Genomic DNA, 20306 nt, shown 5'->3' on the forward strand with positions numbered 1-20306 from the left:
ACAAACCTTTGGAGGACAGTGACTTGATTGGTCTAATTCAGACTGCGAGGAAGTGGGTTTTCTAGTGGCTGGTCCTAGTTAACGAGCCTCTGCAGCAGCAGACCAGTTAAAGCACAAGGACTAAAGAGACATTTAGCCATTCATTTTATTCCTCAAGGACTTGCACTCCTCTGTCTCCTCTTGGTGACCATTGCAGATGAATTTAAAGCTTCAAGGCAACTGAAAATTAGCCTGACCGTTACTGCACCTCTGGCCAATATTCTTGTATACACAGAATACATGCACATTTTTGGCAATGACCTTTCAAATGTGTCTATATACATATATATGTATATATACATACATATGTATATTAAAAGTTGTTAAAATGAATGTTAAGTCCTGCTGTGCAGTCCTGAAAAAAGATATTTTCACCAATCAGCCACATCATTATAAGGAGTAAGAAATAACACTGATCATCTTGTTACAATACATTGTTCTTCTGGGAATACTTCCTAAGTCCTGGCCACTCGACACACACCACCCACCCAAACACCATTGCCGGAAGATAACAGTGGCCTCTCAGCAGCACAATGTGCCCTGCCACACTGCAAAAACTACTCAGGAACGGCCTGAGGAACATGACAAAGAGCTCAAGGCGTCGACCTGGGCTGGATCCCGATCCGTGGAGGCCCCATCTTGCAACTCACAGGACTCAAATGATCTGCTGCCAGTGCCCTAGTGCCAGACACGACGGGACACCCCGAGAGCTCCTGTGTCCATGCCTCGACGGGTCAGAGCCAAGTCTGATGCTCAGTGGGGCCTCCGTGAATCAGACTTGTTCCGGCACATGCTGTGGATGCTCTTACAGTGGAGTCACGCTAAGATGGGTTTGCTTAATGGTCAGTGTGGCAGAGGAGGCACAAATACAGCAACAAATAACTCCGTCATTATACAAATCAGAGTGTAAGACAGACTATAGAAAGACGTGAACCTGTCCCTCTTGTTTTTCCCTGTGTGCATGGCAATCTCTGGATTGACAGTGACAGATTTGATCTACTTTGCTTCATAATGTGCAGTGATCAGGTAAAAACAAAACAAAACAAAACGGTGATAAATGACCACACACGCTCCAGAAATTCTGGAGATTTTCCCATGCCGAGAAAGTGCTTATAGGGCACTAAGGCATGGTGTGCTTTTAACTCGGAGAGCGTGCGCTGAGAGCAGGATTACGATCTTGATAAATATGTGAGGAAACCTATCAATGTTTAATCAACCTTCCTGCAGTCTTTAGAAGAGGCTCAACTCTTTTGGTGGATGGAAATCAAATTACTTCTCACGCAAAGCCTTCGCACAAACCATCTCTGTCTGCCACACATACTGCGTGTGCAATAAGACAGAAATCAAGGGAGGGTTTTTGGCAACATTATCCATGTTTAAATCTGCTCGTATTAGAGGTTTTTACATGTATTATTTACGTATATTTATACAGTTTGATCTTAAAGCAGAGGGGTCGCTGTGAAACTGATGGATAACATCATAGATGACGATGAAAATGACTTGATCTGGATATATCTGCAAGCCATTTCCTTCATTCAGTATAACCCCTAATGCTCTCAGGAGCGTCCATCGCGCAGTGCAGGTCCTAATGCTCTGAACTTGGCCCTGAGCATCGCCTCTGTTTCCTGCCTGCAACAAGCGAATGATTGACAGAGGGCGACACCTCCATTCCCCAGAGTCTCCCATCGACCAGACAAACATACAGGCTCTAAAACCCTGTAAGTGGCTTTGACTGCGGCATGTAGGCCTCGGCCCTCTGGGAGCCATAGAGGTCAATGGTCTGAAACGGGCTCGCAGTCACAGAGGACACTGTAGTGTGTTTTAAAATCCTTTCTTAAGCCTAAAATACTATTGACAGCGACAAGAAAATTCTCAACACTGTTGTTATTAAAAAAACTATTTCAGCCAATAAAGCTTTTGCGCTGGCTGTGCTGTCAGAAGTCTAATCTCTACATCTCTCCCTCATCTCTTGATTGCTCTCTCTCTCTTTCCATCACTCTCTCACACACACACAAACACACACAATCACTCCTCCATTAGGAACATAACACTACAAGGCTGTTTTGTCACTTTGTGCTTCACAGCGATCTAGCCTCAGGCACTGATAGCTCTCTGACCAAAAGAGGGGGAGGTTACTCTCTTTCTCTCTCTGTTGATTTTATGGCCTCCACCTCCAACAGCATGAATCTTTGTACCTGGCTTGATTCAACATCAGTTTGAATGATTTCCAACAGGCGGACTGTAATGGCTTTCAGGTATCATTTGCTTCCAGCAGCAGTGAGTGAGTCAATTTTCAGTTGTATTTATTGCTCAAAATTTTGAGGAGCCAAAACCGCACAGGAGTTGTTTGGCAGACTAAATGTTTATTCTGTGTCAGAAAATAGTGAAGACGCCTATTACAATTTACCACAGCCTGAGGTGGAATTGCTTGTTTTGTCTGACAAAACAGTTTAAACCTCAGAAGATATTGAATTCACACGGAAAGCAACGAATTCTCACGTTTGAGAAGCTGGAACCAGCAAATATTTGTCAATTTTGCTTCATAACCCTCTAAAGCCCTCTGGTGTCTGTCATTACTAGCTAGTGTTGTGAAGCCAGACATGGATGAGACCCAAATAAGTTCAATTTAAAGGTGCACTATGTAGTTTTGGGAAAGAAAGAGAAAGATCTGCATTGACTGATTTTTTTATCCCTAAATAAATGTATTAATTATTTATTCATGACTGAATAAACAAACTGACCTTAAAGGACAACACAGTCTCATACTGTTTTACTTTGGTTATATGTGGCGGACCCTGCCACCTTTCTAGCTCCAAACAGTGTTACTTAGCTGCACACAGCTCGTTTATCCAGTTATGGAAAAAAAAAAATTGTGAGTTTGTATTATTACCTCATTTACATTGTAAATATTGAAATTCTGAGTTTGAATTTCTTCTCCAAAACTACATAGTGCCCCTTTAAGTTTCTGGTGGTGATCTAGTCCTGTGTCTGAATATCACACTGAGTGAATATATATATTGCTCGAGCAAGAATCATTTGATTTTAACAACCTTAAAACTGCTTAATGGCTCTCATAGGGTAAAATACTGTTAAATACATGCAGATAAATGCAGCTTATACTGTATGTGCGCATGTTTGTGTCTATGTATGTGCACGCGTGTAATTTATTTCACTCCAGGCCCACTACTCACACACTCTCACTTAAAGACTGCTGCTTCTCCAAGTAGGCCGGCCGGTGGCCTGGGGCTGGATTTTGGTTGCAGGCAGGGCGCATGGTGCCGCGAACAGGGGGAGTGGGTGTGTGGCTTTGTCAGGGCCCATCAGTGTCCTTGCTCTACTTACTCTGCATCAACACTTAAGGGTGCATGCATGGGAGTGTGTGTGTGTGTGTGTGTGTGTCTGAGAGAGAGAGCATGGGGGTTGCAAGCAAAAGAACATGCTGCCATAAGGGTTTTGGATGAGATGAGACGTGTTGTGTGCGTGTGCGCTCATCACCGTGTGTTGTGAAAAATGTATGGATAAACACATGTAATGCTATAGGTTAAGGGTTAACTGTCTGTGTGTAATCAATGTGTACGCACACAAAGGAAATATGTGCTTACAATATGAATACTCAGCAGTTGGAAATACAGCAAAGGACATTTTTTCTGAAGCAGCTGTTGAGAAAAACGAGTCTGGTGGTTTTGTAAGAATGTTCAATAACATGAAGATATTATGAACTGTTGTGTAGTGAGTGTTGCGCGGAAAAAAACTTCACTTATGGTAACTAATACCCCAGGGGACGGGACAGCCGGTAAAGATCACGTCCCGGGAGCCTGTGTAGGTGGCTAAAGCTCTAAAACAGCCTCCATCTGGACAAAACTTTATCTAGAAATGTGGAAAACAAGATCGTGAAATTGCTGGAAACTGTTAAATAACAGGAAATGATAGTGGCTTGGGAGAAGGTCCGTCGAAGACGGTGGAAAAAATGTGAGGGTGTGGAGATAATCAGTAACACACATGCACAGTTTACAGTATTAACATTGTTAAGATTGTCCACAGGAAGTAAGGTTTTTGTTACTTTCATGAGTGCAATAAAGCCTTAAATCCTGTAGCCTCTGAGTTCTTAGAGAGAACAGAGTTATCCTATCAGTACAGCTGATAGAAAGGGAAACAGCCTCCACACTGTACATGATGAAAAATACTCTTCTGTTGAGCCTTTTATGTCCTGTGTCTCGTGTGTGTGTGTACATGTGTGTGTCGCGGTGGTCCTGGGGCCTTTGTTACGGTCTTGTTGGTTCAGTGGACTTAAAGAAGGCCGAGGTCTCTCTTCTCTTTCTAATGTGTGCGCATGTGTGTGTGTGTGTGTGTGTGTGTGGGCCCTGCACGAGCACAAGACTTTGAATGCATGTCGGACATTTGTTGAAGAGTGACCTAAATCTGTCTGCCGTCATTACCTAACAAGAAGACGGAGAGAAAAAGGAAGTCGCAAATAAACACACGCTAGCGCACATATGTATGTGTACGCCAGATCCACGTGCACACACTGCAGCAGCGGCAGATTGCTAAGCAGGGGGAAAAAAAATAAATAAACGTGATGCCGTGCATGATGCAGTTGAGCCTCCGTCCTCCCTTCTGTCCGGGGCCAAGAGTTCAGTCTATATTAAGGAGTCATATTACTGCTGTTCTCTTGTGGCTCGCCCGCCTGCGTCCCGTATGTTCCCTCGTAAAATCTCCACAGTGCAGCGTCGCCCTCTGATCACCTGCGCCTCCAGTCGGCTGTTTACCTCGTTACCCCTGCTGGGGAAGAGATCTTCTCCACGACATCATTTATTCAGGATTACTGAAAAGTGGCCTAAGCTCCCTGCCTGACTCTGTTTGTGTGTGTGTGTGTGTTTGTGTTAATATATATGTGGGTGTGTGTGTGTGTGTGTGAGGATCGAAAGATTAAGACTCTTTTATGGGTCAGCAGCCACTGTTGCTCCTAGCTAATTACGGACTTAAAACACGTACTCACACGCACGCGCACAGATACACACACTCGCCGTATCTCCTTGCTCTCTCTCTCTCTCTCTCTCGCTCTCTCAGACTGCACTGTGCTATCACCATGGTAACAGCAGATTGAGGGACTTTTCGCTGCAACGATTGCTCAATTGTTATCTCTTTTTCTCTCTCTTTCTTCTCGGCCTGTCTCTCTATTATTCTGTCCTTCTCCCACCCTGCTGCGTTTTCTCACTCGTTCATTGTCAGTGTGTGTCGCCGACCATCCAACACACACACACACACACACACACACACACACACACACACACACACACAGATCTGCACACAAGGAGAGGCCGCAGCTCTTCACTCTCAATCTCACACTTCCCCTCCTTCCTCCCACAGGCTCTCCTAACGTGGCTGCTGGTGTGACGTCCTAACTCTTCCTGCCCAGCATGGCTGTGTCACTGTGGTTCCTGGGGGTGTGTGTGCTCACTCTGGCTCACGTCGCCCCCTCCGGCCAAGGTAAGAGCCCGGGCGCCAAGGTGGTGTCATAACGGGGTGTTGATCCTGACACAGCAATCAGCAGTGTGGATCACAAATAAGGGAAGCGAAAGAATGAGCAGTGTCATCAAACAAAAGCTTAGCAGAACATGTGGAGGGTGCAGCTCTCAGCCGAAGGGAGTGTTTCAGGAGAAGGCGCCTGTAGCAGCTAGTTAATAAACAATCAGTCATTCAGCACCACGGACAGTTACAGTACACCGGTGGCATACTGATCACACTGACGTGTTTGGCTTTAATGTGGCTTTAATCCGGACACAACAAAAGCACCTCTTCACGTGTTCAGGATGCTCAAGCTGATGTGAACAACCGGATTAAGGTAATGGTAATGTGATTTTCTCCAATAACCCTGCTTTACACGGATTAATGCGGCAGTCAGGAGAGATGTGACAGCCTTCGAAGGACAGAAAATGAAATCTTACACTTGTCAGGTTGTGTTTACCAAACGTCACATAGCCAGCAGCATAAGCCTTATCCTCCCCACTGACTTGAGACACAAGATACTGCTATGTACCTACGCATCAGATCACATGTAGGTGTCACAGTGGAGGTGCTATGTGATTTATGTCAACAGTCGCACTCTGTTTTCGTCTGGGAATCCTTCCAGCGTCGGCTTTCACACATGTCTGCATTAGAATTAAATTAAAATGAAATTAAATCACACCTGAGGTGTTAACAGTGCTAGAATATGTGATAACTATATGCTAACATTAAATGCTGATGTGGGCTTGATTAGATAGAGATAATCACAGCATGGTGTTTGCATCACATTTATTGTGAGTGCAGCATCTTTGTAACATACCTGCCCATGACTGCGCAGGCTGATTGTATCCTTGTTACGTGCATTCAAAGGGGAACACGTCGTTTTTACATATAAAGGTTGGTGTAACTATGATGCCATCAGGTTTCTCTCACTTTAAGGATTTAAGACCACTAATTCCTGACATGCACATAGAAGGGACCGGAATAAAACTAAAGTTATTGTTTTGAAATATTACTTTGAGGAAAAGTCACACCCACCTATTGTACTTTATTTGAATTTTATTTGAATGCTACATCTCAAGGGTGGCCCCCTCGAGATGTAGCATCTCATTTCAAGGGGTTTCTATCGACACAGATATAAAGAGAAATAGTATAACATGACAAACACTGCAAATACACAAACACAGACAATGTGCTCACCCTCTCTCACCCACACCTCAGCCCTTAACCCTTGTAGCACAAGAAACAATGAAATGCAATTTAAAAATGTAAGTACAGAAATAAAAATAAAATAAATAAATACAATGCCCCAGGTAATCTCCAGTGATGTCACTCAGTGGCTAAGATGCACTGTGGGTAATGTAGCTGACCATTTGTTTTTAAACTTTCCATAATGAGTCCAACAGAGTTACAGGAGTGCAATGCTTGACTAGTGGACTGTTTTTTAGACCCTGCTGCCTACATGTAACTTCCTCTGGAGCAACAAAAGGCTTTATATTACGTTTGAACCTAAATGAACTTAATTACATTCCATCGCTGCAAGAGAAAAAAGTCAGGATGTTTCAGCCTCTCTGCTGCTTTTGACCACTTTTTAGCCGTGCTAGCAGTGTGACTTGATGGATGGCATGTTGCCTTTAATCACTTTGCTCCACAGTGAAGTGACTCAGCAACTAACAGATGGATTGCCATGAAATGTTTATGCAGGCTTTCATGGTCCCCAGAGGACAAATATTAAAGACCCCCTCCATTGAAAATGTTTAGTTTTTAACCTTGTTAACCTGTCCATGTTGTTTTATTTTATACAAGACGTATCATGAGCAAAATATCCAGTCAATGCCACGGCTGAGCATTTCTGCTTTAGAAATGCAGTCAGACAGCCAGGGTTTCATATGTCACAAACCTAAGGAACCAATCCCGTGGTCCGTCTCATTAACATGCCGTTGCTGGGAAACAAGCTGTATTCAGAAGAAGTCACGTGTGCACATGTAGCTAATTATCTGTATTTTGCACTCTGAGTTTCCCTACTTTCAATTCTCATCTGTGCTTTTCAGTGAAATATCACAACTATTGGATGGATTGCTATGATATTTGGTGAACTTGGGGCTCAGCATTAGCACGTTAACATTGTCTTTATGAGCATGTTAGCATTTAGCGCAAAGTGCCACTGATGACTAAAGCATGGCTATCGTAAGGGTCACCTAATGATTATTTTAAGTAGCAAATTAATCTGCTGATGATTTTCGCGATTAATTGTTTAGTCTATAAAATGTCAAAAAATAGTGACAAATGTTCATCACAATTTCTCACAGCCCAAAGTGACCTCTTCTAACTGCTTCTTTTGGTTGTCGAATAGTCCAAATCACAAAGACTCACATTTACTGTCATTAATGACAAAGAAAAGCAACAAATCCTCACATTTAAGAGGCTGGAAAACAGCAAATGTTTTTGCTTGAAAAATGACTTAAACGATTAATTGATTATCAGAACACTTAATAGGCGATTCATTTTCTTTAGATGGACTGACGGTTACAGCTCCAGGCTGTAGATTCTACCTCTCCTGAGTCCTCCGACATTATGGAAGTGCAGTATTAAATAGTTAGATTACCACTTTGGCTTATCATACAGGCTGCTACAAATCACATTATCCGCTCTTCCTACGAGGAGATAAAAGCAACTTTGACAGAACATAACGATTTCTGTCAACTGGATTCTCCAGCTCATTGCAGTCTGAAGACATATTAAATGCTAATTGTCCTTAAATTGCTCTTTTTCTTTCCAACCCTCGACCTCATCTTACTTCCCCCCCATCTTCTCCATCTCCACCCCTCATGAGCAGCTATGTCCCGGGCCGCCATGCCATTTGGTCTCCTGCGCAGGGAGCTGGCGTGCGAGGGTTACCCCATAGAGCTACGCTGCCCAGGTAGTGACGTGGTTATGGTGGAGACCGCCAACTATGGACGCACCGATGACAAGATCTGTGACGCAGACCCCTTCCAAATGGAGAACACACAGTGTTACCTCCCCGATGCACTAAAGATTATGGCCCAGAGGTGTGTATGCGCTTTGTTTGTATTCTGTGTTTGTACAAGAGCTGAAACTTAAATTATACGGCAAAGATGCACATTTTAATGCCATTTGTGTACGTGCAAACATCTTCGAAGCAGTGTAACCAATCAATAAGAGCATCTACTGTTTTGTACATACAGCGTGTGTGCACTGCTGCAAAACATACATGTGGATTCATGTCAGAGGAAACATTAGACGAAGCCAATGCTTGTGTTGTAAGTCGTGTGCGCGTGCAGTAATCTCTCCAGCTGGGTCTGAGTGCCTGGCTGCACCATTAGCTGTGTACTCAGCAGTGTTTTCCTAGAAGAACTGATCAATATTTAGCGAGTGGGAGAGGGAGAGCAGACAAATGGAGTGTCCTTTGCTTCCCCTTTCCTGTCCGTTAATCACTCTCCTTCCCTCCTTTGTTTTCTCATTCTATCATCCATCCATCCATCCATCCATCCATCCATCCATCCGTCCATCCGTCCACCCTCTGTCCTCCAGGTGTAACAACAGGACTCAGTGTGTGGTGGTCGCCGGGGTCGACGTCTTCCCAGACCCCTGTCCTGGAACATACAAGTACCTGGAGATCCAGTACGAGTGCGTCCCTTACAGTGAGTATGCATTCATATAAATACATAAATAAACACACTCATACAGTACCTACACACACACAAACATGATTACATGAAATTATGTGCACGTGCATGCAAAACCACAGTAATTTAACCTATTTTTGTCGAGCTACATTTTAGGTTGAAGGTGTTTTTTATGTTCTAATAACCTCTGATGTCGACTGTATCCCTGAGAGATTGATGGATAGAAAGGTGTTTTTTTTTCTCAGGGAGTGCGTGTGTGTGTGTGTGCGTGCGTGTGTGTGTGTGTGTGTGTGTGTGTGAAATACAAAAAGAAAGTTGGATGGAGAAAGTGCAGAGAGGGGAACTGTAGTGCATTTGCATACTGTGTGTCGTCTGTGTGTGCGCGAGTATGCGAGAGTGCGCGGATGCACTCGCGCGTGCATGCGTGTGTGTTTTCTTTTTCAGATTCACGCCACAGGAGTTGCTCTCTTTTCTCCACAGGAGCCTGATTGAGGGAAGGAGAGATCAGGGGGGAAGAGGTGGAGGGAGGGATAAGGGGGAGGATGGGGCGGGGAGGGGAGGGCAGCGGGGAGGAGAAGAGAGGAGAGGAGAGGAGGGGAGGGGAGTATGCTGGGACTCCTTTCGTGCTTCTTCTTTCTTTTATGTGAACTATAATGTTTGTGGTGAGAATGAGATCCAAAGTCTTTATCTGTGCAATTCTTTCTTTCTTTCTTTCTTTCTTTCTTTCTTTCTTTCCTTCTTTCTTTCTTTCTTTCTTTCTTTTTCTCTTGCTTGCTTTCTTGCTTCTCTTTACTTCCTTTCTTTCACCCTCTGACTTCTCTTTCTTTCTCTCCCTCTTTTTTTTCCTATGCTTGAGTAGAAGTGGACCAAAAAGGTAAAGACAATACATTGTAGCATCTTGATCTCTCCTTACCCCGACCCCCCTCTTTTTCTCTCCTTCTCTTCCTCTCTCCTACCATTTCTCTCTTCCTCCTACCCTAGGACGTTGTTTCGTAGTCATGCTGGATGTTGCCCCCCTTTATTCATTTCCTCCTCGGTTATTATTTTCTTTTCCCCCCATATTATCCATCTCTTGTTGTATGGAAACCCGTCCTTTTATCCAGTTTTATGCAGGTTCTGCACATCTCTTTCTCTTTCTTTCTTTCTGTCTCTCTCTCTCTGCAGTTTCCTCCCTTCTTCTTCTCCTCTTGCACCTGGTCGATCTCTCTGTCTCTTATTTCTCTCCCTCGGTCTCTGTGCACACACAAACATAAACACAACTGCTCACGCAAACATAAACATAATCTTCTATGCTCTCTCTGCTCTATTTCCTTTACACACACAAGCACCCTTTCTTTCTTTCTTTTTCTTTCTTTCTTTCTGTCTTTCTTTCCTTCTTTCCTTCAAATCCTTCCTTCTTGTCCGATCATCCTCATCATGCTTATTTTCCCTTTTCTTCCCTTATAGGAAGAGCCCCTTATTTATCTTCATAGGAAAAATAAGACCAAATGTGTGTGATTATTTATCCGTCTGGATGTGTGCTTACCAAGCACTGCTTATGTGTGTGAGTGTGTGTGCATGCCTTCTTGCATGCCAGTGTGAGACTGTACAGTATACATATGTGTCCATACAGTTATTGACATGTGGGGTGGACCAATCGTTGTGCCCGGCGTAAACTAACCTGCCCTCTCATTCACTTCAAGGCAAAATTTAGCCCCGCCTTCTGCGTCCCTGATTCTACCTCACACTCTTTTTCACTCTTTTTGCACTAACCCACAAACACACACACACACACACACACACACACACACACACACACATGCATACACACACACACAAAGCACATAAATCCTCTCACACACCTTTCATTGCAGTGTCCCTGTTGTATTACTCACCACACACACACGAACAGTGTGTGATTTTCAACACTTAAACGTCTCTTCTGTTGCTTGTCTCTCGGGTTCAGCACAGGTGTTTTAAACCCCTCTCTCTTTTTCTCTTCATTCCTTTTTCTTCTTGCTGCATCAAATGCATCTAATTCAATCCATTTTTCATGCATCGATCCATTTTCTCTCCGCACCTGCCTCCACTATATTTCCACTCTTTTCTCCCCCTGCTCTTCTTCTTCTTGCTCCTTCTCTCTTCTTTTCTCTCTCACATCCTGCTGTCTTCCCCTCCTAACTCCCATCTTCCAGTTTTCGTGTGTCCCGGCTCGCTGCTCAGCATCCAGCCGGCCTCCTCTCTCCTGGAGGCGGAGCATCAGTCGGGGGCGTGGTGCAAGGACCCGCTGCAGGCTGGTGACAGGCTGTACGTCATGCCGTGGACGCCGTATAGGACAGAGGTGCTGTACGAGTACGCCTCGTGGGACGACTACCGACAGAACAGAGTCACCACCACATATAAGTGAGTAATGTCCACGGTGTGAAGATGTGTTAATTCATTTATGAGGCACTTTTGAATTTTTGACTTGGCTGTGGAATCTTGAAATAAAATAAAAAATAGTTGTTAGTTGCAGGCTTTGGGGGCTGATTTCATATTCAGTAACGTTAAAGTGCAAGGTGTGAAAATTTTGGTTGATAACATTCAAAACGTCGCTGGAATCATCACTGGAATATGTGAGGGAATAACAGCTTTAACATTACGACAACTATGTATTATGTTGAAAAGCATGTTTAGCATGCTAACCAGCTAGCCCTGGCTTTAAACAGTGTGCACATGCAGGAGGAATTCACAGGAAACTACACATGTAAATGAGTAGCTGTCAATTTAAGGTCATTTCTAATGAAACTGTTGGAACATTAAAACATTGAAACATTAAAGGGGTTGCCACGTCAACCAGGACAGAAATCAGAGTATTACTAAACCAGTGGGCTGACATGAGCAAACAAAAAAAGCACAAATTCAAAAATCTTTCATGTCACTTAACCAAAACTGTGGTTGTCACTTGAGAAAATCGTTTTGTTTTTTTTACCTTTAATTTGCTTTTAATAATATGAATTACATTCTGATATAAATAGCATAAATTTTCATGTGCAGTTCATATTTTTTTTCTCATCCTGTGTCCTAGGTTGCCGAGCCGCGTGGACGGTACTGGTTTTGTGGTGTACGACGGCGCCGTGTTTTACAACAAGGAGCGAACGCGTAACCTGGTCAAGTACGACCTGCGGACACGCATCAAGAGCGGCGAAGCAGTGGTGGTCAATGCCAACTACCACGACACCTCTCCGTACCGCTGGGGAGGGAAGTCAGACATCGATCTGGCGGTGGACGAGAACGGCCTTTGGGTGATCTACTCTACTGAAGCCAATAATGGACGCATCGTAGTCAGCCAGGTGCAGTGGAAGCAATGAAAGCAGATAATGATTGAAAAGACACAAGAAGGAATGTTTTAATTAGAGTCCTCTCATCTTCTCACGTCTTTTCTGTCTTCCAGGTGAATCCCTACACCCTGCGCTTCGAGGGTACGTGGGCCACCGGCTTTGACAAGCGCGGGGCGAGCAACGCCTTCATGGCCTGTGGCGTGCTCTACGCTGTGCGCTCCGTCTTCCAGGATGATGAGGGGCAGGCGGAGGGCCGAGTTGGCAGCGACATGGTGGTTTATGCCTACGACACCAGCCGTGGACAGGAGCTGCCCGTTCAAATACCATTCCCCAACCCTTACCAGTACATCTCCTCCATAGACTACAACCCCAGAGACAACCAGCTGTATGTGTGGAATAACTACTACGTGCTGAGATACCCGCTACAGTTTACGCCGCCACCGCCCACTAAAGGTATGTGGAACAAGTGCACTTCTGTATTTGGACATACAGTATGTGATGAAACAAGGGAATCAGCAGTCTTTCCTTCCCTCCAGGCCCCCTCTCCTCTCTGATGACGACCGTACGCTCCTACACGGCCACCGTCGCGCTGACCCCAGTGCGACCATCGGCCTCTCACCCAATAGGCGTCATCAACCGAGGACCCTTTGATCAGCGGCCGATCACAGCCATGGTCCCTCTGACCCCACGTCCACCTCTGCGTGTCCCCTTGGCTCCAGGGAGCCCCGGTCAGGTGGGCGGATGTGAGGGCCGGGTGGCACGAGGGGTGCAGTGGCCACCCACGCTGAAGGGAGAGACAGTGGAGAGGCCCTGCCCTAAAGGGTCACTGGGTAGGTGTTGCACATGTGTGTGTGCGCAGCATGCCAGTTTTTGTGTTGTGTTGTGTGTGTGTGTGTGTGTGTGGTATTTGCATGTGTGTGTCTATATCTTGTTTCCCTTTGAAATGTAGTCGAATGTCCTCTCTTTGAACTCGCCTTCAGATGAGAGAGAAGAAGAAAGTAGTGTTGGGACAAGCTGGGTTCGTCCACTCTTCCTCTCGCTGTGCAGCTGTCTTCAGCCCAGCGCCCCCTCGGAGGAAAAGCTGTTATGCTGATTATGTAGATAAGCCTGTGGAGCATTTTGCCTCGTCCTAATCATGTTGAATGGCTTGGACATGGTTTCAGCACAGAGATGATAATTACACTGGGAATAATCTTATGTTAAATCCTGTTTAGAACTGAAGACGGGTGTCCTGTTTACACTTACACTGGCAGAACTGGTGTATAACAGACGCTCTAGCATTATATGTAGTATTATATGTATATAAACACAATAAGTTTCTTTTTTTATTTTAAAGGTGCACTATGTAAGAATTGGCCATCTGTTGACTTCACACAGCCAACAAATAAGGGCAGCATATCACCAGAGTGACTGTTGTGTTCATACATCCATGACTGAAGCTAATGTTAGCTTGGTTAGCCATACAACACTTAGCTTTGAATTATCACCTGACTGTTGTTGTGCGGTGCTTTTTAGCCTCATGTAGCTTATAATTATTTTTTTTGAGGGAAATGCAAGGTTCAGTCTCAGCGCTCTAATCATCATCATTTCCAGCAGCAGCTCTGCCCCGCCCTCGGTCAAACAGACATGCTGCTCTTTTTGATGACTGAGAGCAGAGATGAAACAGCGATGTCATTTTGTGAAGTCACTTCACACTGTTATTGGCAGGGGGCAACTCACCCACTGCCCGAAGGCTGACACCCAGAAACATCCTGAATGCAGCAAAATACTGAGAACAGTTAAAAAAATCCTGCATAGTATTCCCTTAATGAAGTGACAGTTCATCTAAAAGACACATTTGATTGTTTGTTTTTGTTATTAACTGGTAAAAAAAAAATGTAGTAGCCATATTTGGTCGTCCTGTAAGGGTAAAAGACACATGGAAAAACATGTGCAGGGAGAAAATACAAAGTGACAGACGACTTCAGGACCTTTTAACACAAACTGTTCTTTCTCTCTCTGTCTGTCTGCACCACCCTGTCTGTCTCTGCAGGTATAGCCTCCTATCAGTGCATGCAGTCTCCAGTGGGTTGGAGCTCCAGAGGGCCTGACCTTTCCAACTGCACCTCTCCCTGGGTCAGCCAAATTGCACAGAAGGTTAGTCACACATTCACACAAACACATTTACACACACACACGCACACGCACGGACACACACACACACACACACACACACACACACACACACACACACACACACACACACACACACACACACACACTGTGCAAATGCCCCAAAGCCAGTCAGCAAGCAGTTCTCTCTTAAATGTCAAAATATTTGACATTACAAACACCCCCGCCTCACTCCAGATCAAGAGCGGAGAGAACGCAGCCAACATCGCCGGGGAGCTGGTCAACCTGACGCGTGGGCGGATCTATGCCGGTGATGTCAGCATGTCTGTCAGGCTAATTGAACAGCTATTGGACATCCTGGACTCCCAGCTCCAGGCATTAAGACCAGCCAATAAAGAGTCAGCGGCACGCAATTACAACAAGGTAAATTGTGCCTGTTGTCAGAGCAGATGTGTGCTTGACCTTTCCTGGAAATGAAAGCAGGAAATGTCAGTGATGATAGCTTTAACAATAGATGTTTTTTTTTTCCTTTTCAGCTGCAGAAGAGGGAGCGCACATGCAGAGCTTATGTTCAGGTAAGACAGACAGACAGACAGACAGGTAAATTGATAATTATCAGGAGCAAGAATAAAACACTTTTTCCTGCGTTTCTCTCCGTCAGGCGGTCGTTCAGACAGTTGATAACCTGTTGGGTCCTGAGGCTCTTGTGTCCTGGGCGGATATGAGCGGTGCTGACCAGTCCCGCTCAGCATCACTACTGTTAGACGCAGTGGAAAAAGGGGCATTTCTACTGGCTAACAATCTCTATGAAGGTCGTTTCAGTGACAGGGCACCAAATGTCGGTACGTGGACGTTCTCTCTCTTATCAGTTATGCTCTAAACACTGTGTAAATTACCGGTTCAGTTAAGATTTTGTGTTCCTGTGTGTGCACAGATCTGGAGGTATATGTACTCAACACAGAGGCAGACATACAGGACCTGAGGTTCCCTCACTCCTACGACAGTGACAGCATCTTGCAGATATCAGCACTGGCTCTGCAGCAGTACAGCAACAATGGTCTGTGGCACACACCAAACAAATCAACATTTTGTACTTCACATATTCAAAATCTGAATTATAAACTATAAGATCTGTCTCATCTTGAGTGTGATAAATGAAAGTAGAGTAAAAACAGCAGAAATAAATCTATGTTGTATCTCTCTCTTTCCTCTGCAGGCCAGGTGAAGCTGGTCCTCACTCTCTATAAGAACCTGGGCTCCTTCCTGACCACCCAGAACTCCACTCTGCGGCTCGGTCTGGGGCTGGGCCAGGGGTCTGATGCCAGGCGTAGGAGCCTGGTGGTCAACTCCCATGTCATCTCTGCGTCTGTGCACAGAGGATCCAACAGAGTGTACCTTTCCGAGCCGGTGATCTTCACCTTAAGGCACCTGCAGGTCTGAGTTTACCTCAAAATGAATGTTTAGACTGTGCAGAATCCGGTTCCTGAGTATCTTTTATAGGCACTAATATGTGTTTGCCTCCGCAGCTGGAGAACCACTTTGGCCCCAACTGCTCTTTCTGGAACGCATCAGGGGTTTCTGGGAGCGGCAGGTGGTCCACACAGGGCTGCCGCCTGTTACACACCAACAACACACACACTACCTGCGCCTGCAACCACCTGTCCAGCTATGCTGTGCTCATGACGTATCAGCAACCGGCTGTGAGTAACACACACCACGAAAACAGCACGTGACAGTGTTTAGTTTACATTCTGGCTGATAGAAAGCAGATTTAGGGCTAAAGTGTGATTTTTTTGCTTGACTTGTGTGAAACTTGTCTCGACCAGAACAGAAAGACAATAGACCATATTCACGCGGCAGCCATTTTCCTTTGACATCACACTCGTTTCACTGCTTCCTGATTGATCAGCGGCTGTAAAGAAGATAGTTAGTTTCATCCAGATAGACACCGGACCATATTTCAAGGTAAAACAACAGGTTTGATAACCAATTAGCTTCCATTAAGCAACAGCTAACGTTAGCATTCAACCACATTCTAGCTAACGACACTGGTTTGAAGTGATACGATTAGGAAAGGCGAAAATTTACTCAGAAATATCAACACACACATGTTGTGAAGCAAAATGAAGCTTTATCTGAACCACCTTTGAGTTGTCAGTGTGTTTAATTTGTACAAATATTGAGCCAATAGCCACGGCATGTGCTACACATTATTACTGCCAACGGTTTTTTTCGAGATGATCAGGTGCCAAACATGAATCTCATAAATCCAGCTCCATCTTCGACCACCAATGGCGCCCCGGCTCCACCCTTGTGCACTCATTTGCTGTAGCACGGTTGGACTCCGCCACCATGGAGCTCTCCAAAATGTTGTTTAAAAATCAAGCTCAGAGGGGGTGATAATTGTGGGTTGTAGCTGCGTGAGGGAGAGAGAGTGATGAATGCTGCAGGGTATTTCGTCCTGCCATGAAACTGAATTCAGTATTTCTCTGCAAGATGTTCTCTTTGTTAGGTGTGATTTTATTCATCTGAATGGATGTTATGTAACACGCAGGGTTACGCAACCAGAGGCAAAGACACACGATGATCCACATATGCTCTACATTCATACACTCTTTATGATCTGATGTAAAAAGAAAAATGGTCTCTGCTCTCTCCCGCTCCTCCTCATCAGTTCGGGGTCGGTGTCGAGGAGCTTCTCGTCTATGTGGTTTCCTGGGTTGGCATCTCTGTAGCACTGGTGTGTCTGGCCACCTGCCTTACCACCCTGTGCTGCCAGGGGGCGCCCTGGCACACGGACCACAGCACCATCCACTGCAACCTGTGGGCCAACCTGCTCATCACTGAACTGCTCTTCCTCGTCGGTGCCAACAAGACTCAATACACAGTGAGTGCTTTGATTGAACACATACAGAATAGAAGAGTACGATATTCTGGATCTTTCTTGTATGTTAAAGCATTTTGTGTGTCCACATTTCCAGGTTGTGTGCTCCATCATTGCTGGCCTGCTGCACTTCTCACTGCTCTCAGTGTTTTGCTGGTTGTGTCTGGAGGCGGTGGAGCTGTACCTGCTGCAGCGGGAGGTGTTTGAGGGACGTAACTCCAGGAGGAAGTATTTCTACCTGTGTGGCTACTCTATTCCTGGGCTGGTGGTGGCCGTGTCCGCAGCCATAGATTTCAGAGGCTACGGCTCAAAAACTGCGTAAGTTCTCCGCTCTGCTCACTTCTTGTTTCGGCTCAGAATGACTTTGTTATTTTAGGGGTTTTTAAATGTATTGTCAACTGCTTGTGTGTTTCTATGTGTGTGTGTGTGTAGATGCTGGCTGCGAACAGATAATTACTTCATCTCGAGTTTCCTTGGACCCGTTGCTGTCATCATTACGGTGAGATAGAATGCTCTCATGAAGCTACATCATTTCAGAAGTCATCACAGTGTAAAAACATCATGTTGAGTCATTATGAGGATTTAACAGTCTTGCTGTTTGTTCTTTTTTGGGCCTCAGTTGAACCTGGTTATCTTGGTGATGACCTTACATAAGATGCACAGCACTGCTGCTTTGAAGCCCGACTCCAGTCGCCATGACAGCCTGAGGTATGTGCAGAGTGTCATGCTGATGTTTTGTGGTTTTATAATGTGTAGAGCTCTATTTTTGGTAGCTTTTGCATAAGAAAAAGAAAAAAAGTTTTGAATTTCTGAACTGAAAAAAGAGCCTGCGTTGGAAAAAAACTTGTTGCATGCTCATTTGTAATATCAGATATTATTTTAATAGCTCTCTGGGCTTTTGTTCATTGCTGTGCCCCAAAACCTGATTAAACCAAAAAAATGAAAGAAAACTTCAAAAATGAGTTTGAAAATGAATGTCTCCTGAGCTGGAGGCAGTCTGTTATGTATGAAAAAGCTAATCTCTATTTAGAGATATTAGTTAATTAAAATATTTAAGACTTATCCTAGCTGAGACAGGGAGCCGGTGTAAAATAGATCAAACAGATGTAATTTGTTCTTCCTTTTGTCTTAGTAAAGCTCCAGCAGTTTGTTAATGAGCAGCTTTTTGAATAGTTTCAATTCTGGCATTCACAGCTTTTACAAAAGCAGAATAAAACACGCTGTAGCAGGCTTAATAGTCTGATACTTTGAGTGAAAGGTCAAAACTGAGCAATGCTAAAATAGAGGGGCAAAAGTGCACTCAACAAAGGACAAAGAGAGCTTGGGTGTGTGTTGGAAATTTGTCAGAATGCTCCTTTAGTTGTAGTTTTTCAGTGTCTTTTTAACCTCAGGGGAGCTTGACAACAGCGGCACTGATAGATGTGTTCAAATCCTTTACTTGAAATGTGTTGCACGCACGCCAGCTCTTTGTTTTTTTATCCTTGTTTTCAGCTCATCAGTGCTATTTAAAGGAGCACTATGTAGTTTTGGAGAAGAAATTCAAACTCAGAATTTTCATATTTACAATGTTAATGAGGTAATAATACAAACTCAGACTTATTTTTTTTTTCCCATAACTGAATAAACAAGCTTCTCAGAGGAAAATAAGGTCCCAGAACACTGTTTGAAGCTAGAAAGGTGGCAGGGTCCGCCACACATAAACAAAGTATAACGGTATGAAAAGTGTTGTCCTTTAAGGTCAGTTTGTTTACTCAGTCATGAAAACAAAGAGAGTTTGTTTATTTAGTTTCTTCAGTCAATTAAGAATTTCTCTTCTGAATCAAAGTTCTACCCCCAAACTGCATAGTGCCCCTTTAAAGCAAGAAATCTAATGAGAAAAGCAGTCTGACAGATTAAAGATGAGTGAACTGTTAAAATTGCTCATCAGAATGAAAGTAAAGCGTGTTTGATCCCGTGTCCTGTTGTCCTCAGGGCGTGGGCGGTGGGCTCCCTGACGTTGCTCTTCCTGCAGAGCGTCACCTGGTCCTCGGGCCTGATGTTCCTCTCTGCTCCGTCTCTCCTCCTGGCTTACCTCTTCTCCTCCCTCAACACGGCCCAGGCCCTCCTCATCACCATACTGCACTGCACCCTTGCCAGGAAGGTGTGTCTCTGTGTTCATATGTCATTATGCAGGAATCCTTGTGTTACGTCATCATGTGTGACTAAACTGTGTTTAAACATCGCCTGCAGGGTCAGAAGGACTATGGCAGATGCCTGCGCCTCTCGCAGTGCTGTGTCACTTCTTCTTCCAGCTCCCCGGACTCAGTGAAGGGCGCTGCCCTGCGCTCCAACAGCCGCTACACCAGCAGCCAGAGTCGGCGAGCTACAGCTAACAGACAGGTGCGTTATAATACACTGTACCTCTGTGTTTCTTTCTCTCTGCGTGTCTGAATCAGTTCTGACCTTATGTGGGATAATCCTTTTCCAGAGTCGTATCAGGAGGATGTGGAATGACACTGTTCGCAGACAGACTGAATCGTCTTTCATAGCTGCAGACGTGAACAACACCCCGACTCTTAACAGAGGTAAAGATTACTGCCTTTTTCTTTCTTTTAAGTCTCAGCGTTGCCTCCTTCACTGTTCAAGGTTGCTACATTTATTTTTCTTCCTCTCTCGCTCTCCATCCTCAGCGGCTTTGGGGAACCATTTCCTTACTAATCCAGTTTTGCAGACTCATGCTGGAGCCTCTCCTTATGACACAATGCTGGCCCAGGGATACAATCAACCCTTCACCTCCACAGGTATGTTTTACTGTAACTTTCCCTTGATGCATCTGTGTTT

General features: G+C 44.7%; 1 protein-coding gene across 3 annotated transcripts in view; it reads left to right on the forward strand.

The window, feature by feature from the left end:
- Positions 1-20306, forward strand: part of LOC311270930 (adhesion G protein-coupled receptor L1) — a 30378-nt gene that overhangs the window by 5713 nt on the left and 4359 nt on the right. For 2 of the 3 annotated variants that reach the window (XM_084376195.1, XM_084376196.1), the window contains exons 2-23: positions 5407-5526; positions 8381-8594; positions 9097-9206; positions 11366-11573; positions 12238-12502; positions 12604-12943; positions 13027-13320; positions 14523-14626; positions 14840-15025; positions 15139-15177; positions 15264-15444; positions 15537-15659; positions 15819-16036; positions 16129-16302; positions 17277-17489; positions 17584-17804; positions 17919-17985; positions 18106-18194; positions 19458-19626; positions 19716-19865; positions 19954-20050; positions 20156-20266. In XM_084376195.1, the coding sequence (XP_084232321.1) occupies positions 5457-5526; positions 8381-8594; positions 9097-9206; positions 11366-11573; positions 12238-12502; positions 12604-12943; positions 13027-13320; positions 14523-14626; positions 14840-15025; positions 15139-15177; positions 15264-15444; positions 15537-15659; positions 15819-16036; positions 16129-16302; positions 17277-17489; positions 17584-17804; positions 17919-17985; positions 18106-18194; positions 19458-19626; positions 19716-19865; positions 19954-20050; positions 20156-20266 (3643 nt within the window). In that variant the 5' untranslated portion in view covers positions 5407-5456. Of the gene's footprint in view, positions 1-5406; positions 5527-8380; positions 8595-9096; positions 9207-10050; positions 10066-11365; positions 11574-12237; positions 12503-12603; positions 12944-13026; positions 13321-14522; positions 14627-14839; positions 15026-15138; positions 15178-15263; positions 15445-15536; positions 15660-15818; positions 16037-16128; positions 16303-17276; positions 17490-17583; positions 17805-17918; positions 17986-18105; positions 18195-19457; positions 19627-19715; positions 19866-19953; positions 20051-20155; positions 20267-20306 lie in introns of all 3 variants that reach the window. The other variant, XM_084376194.1, reaches the window with a different exon arrangement.

The sequence above is a fragment of the Pagrus pagrus genome, assembly GCF_965226575.1.
Source record: "Pagrus pagrus genome assembly, chromosome: 2".
NCBI classification, from domain to species: Eukaryota; Metazoa; Chordata; class Actinopteri; order Spariformes; family Sparidae; genus Pagrus; species Pagrus pagrus.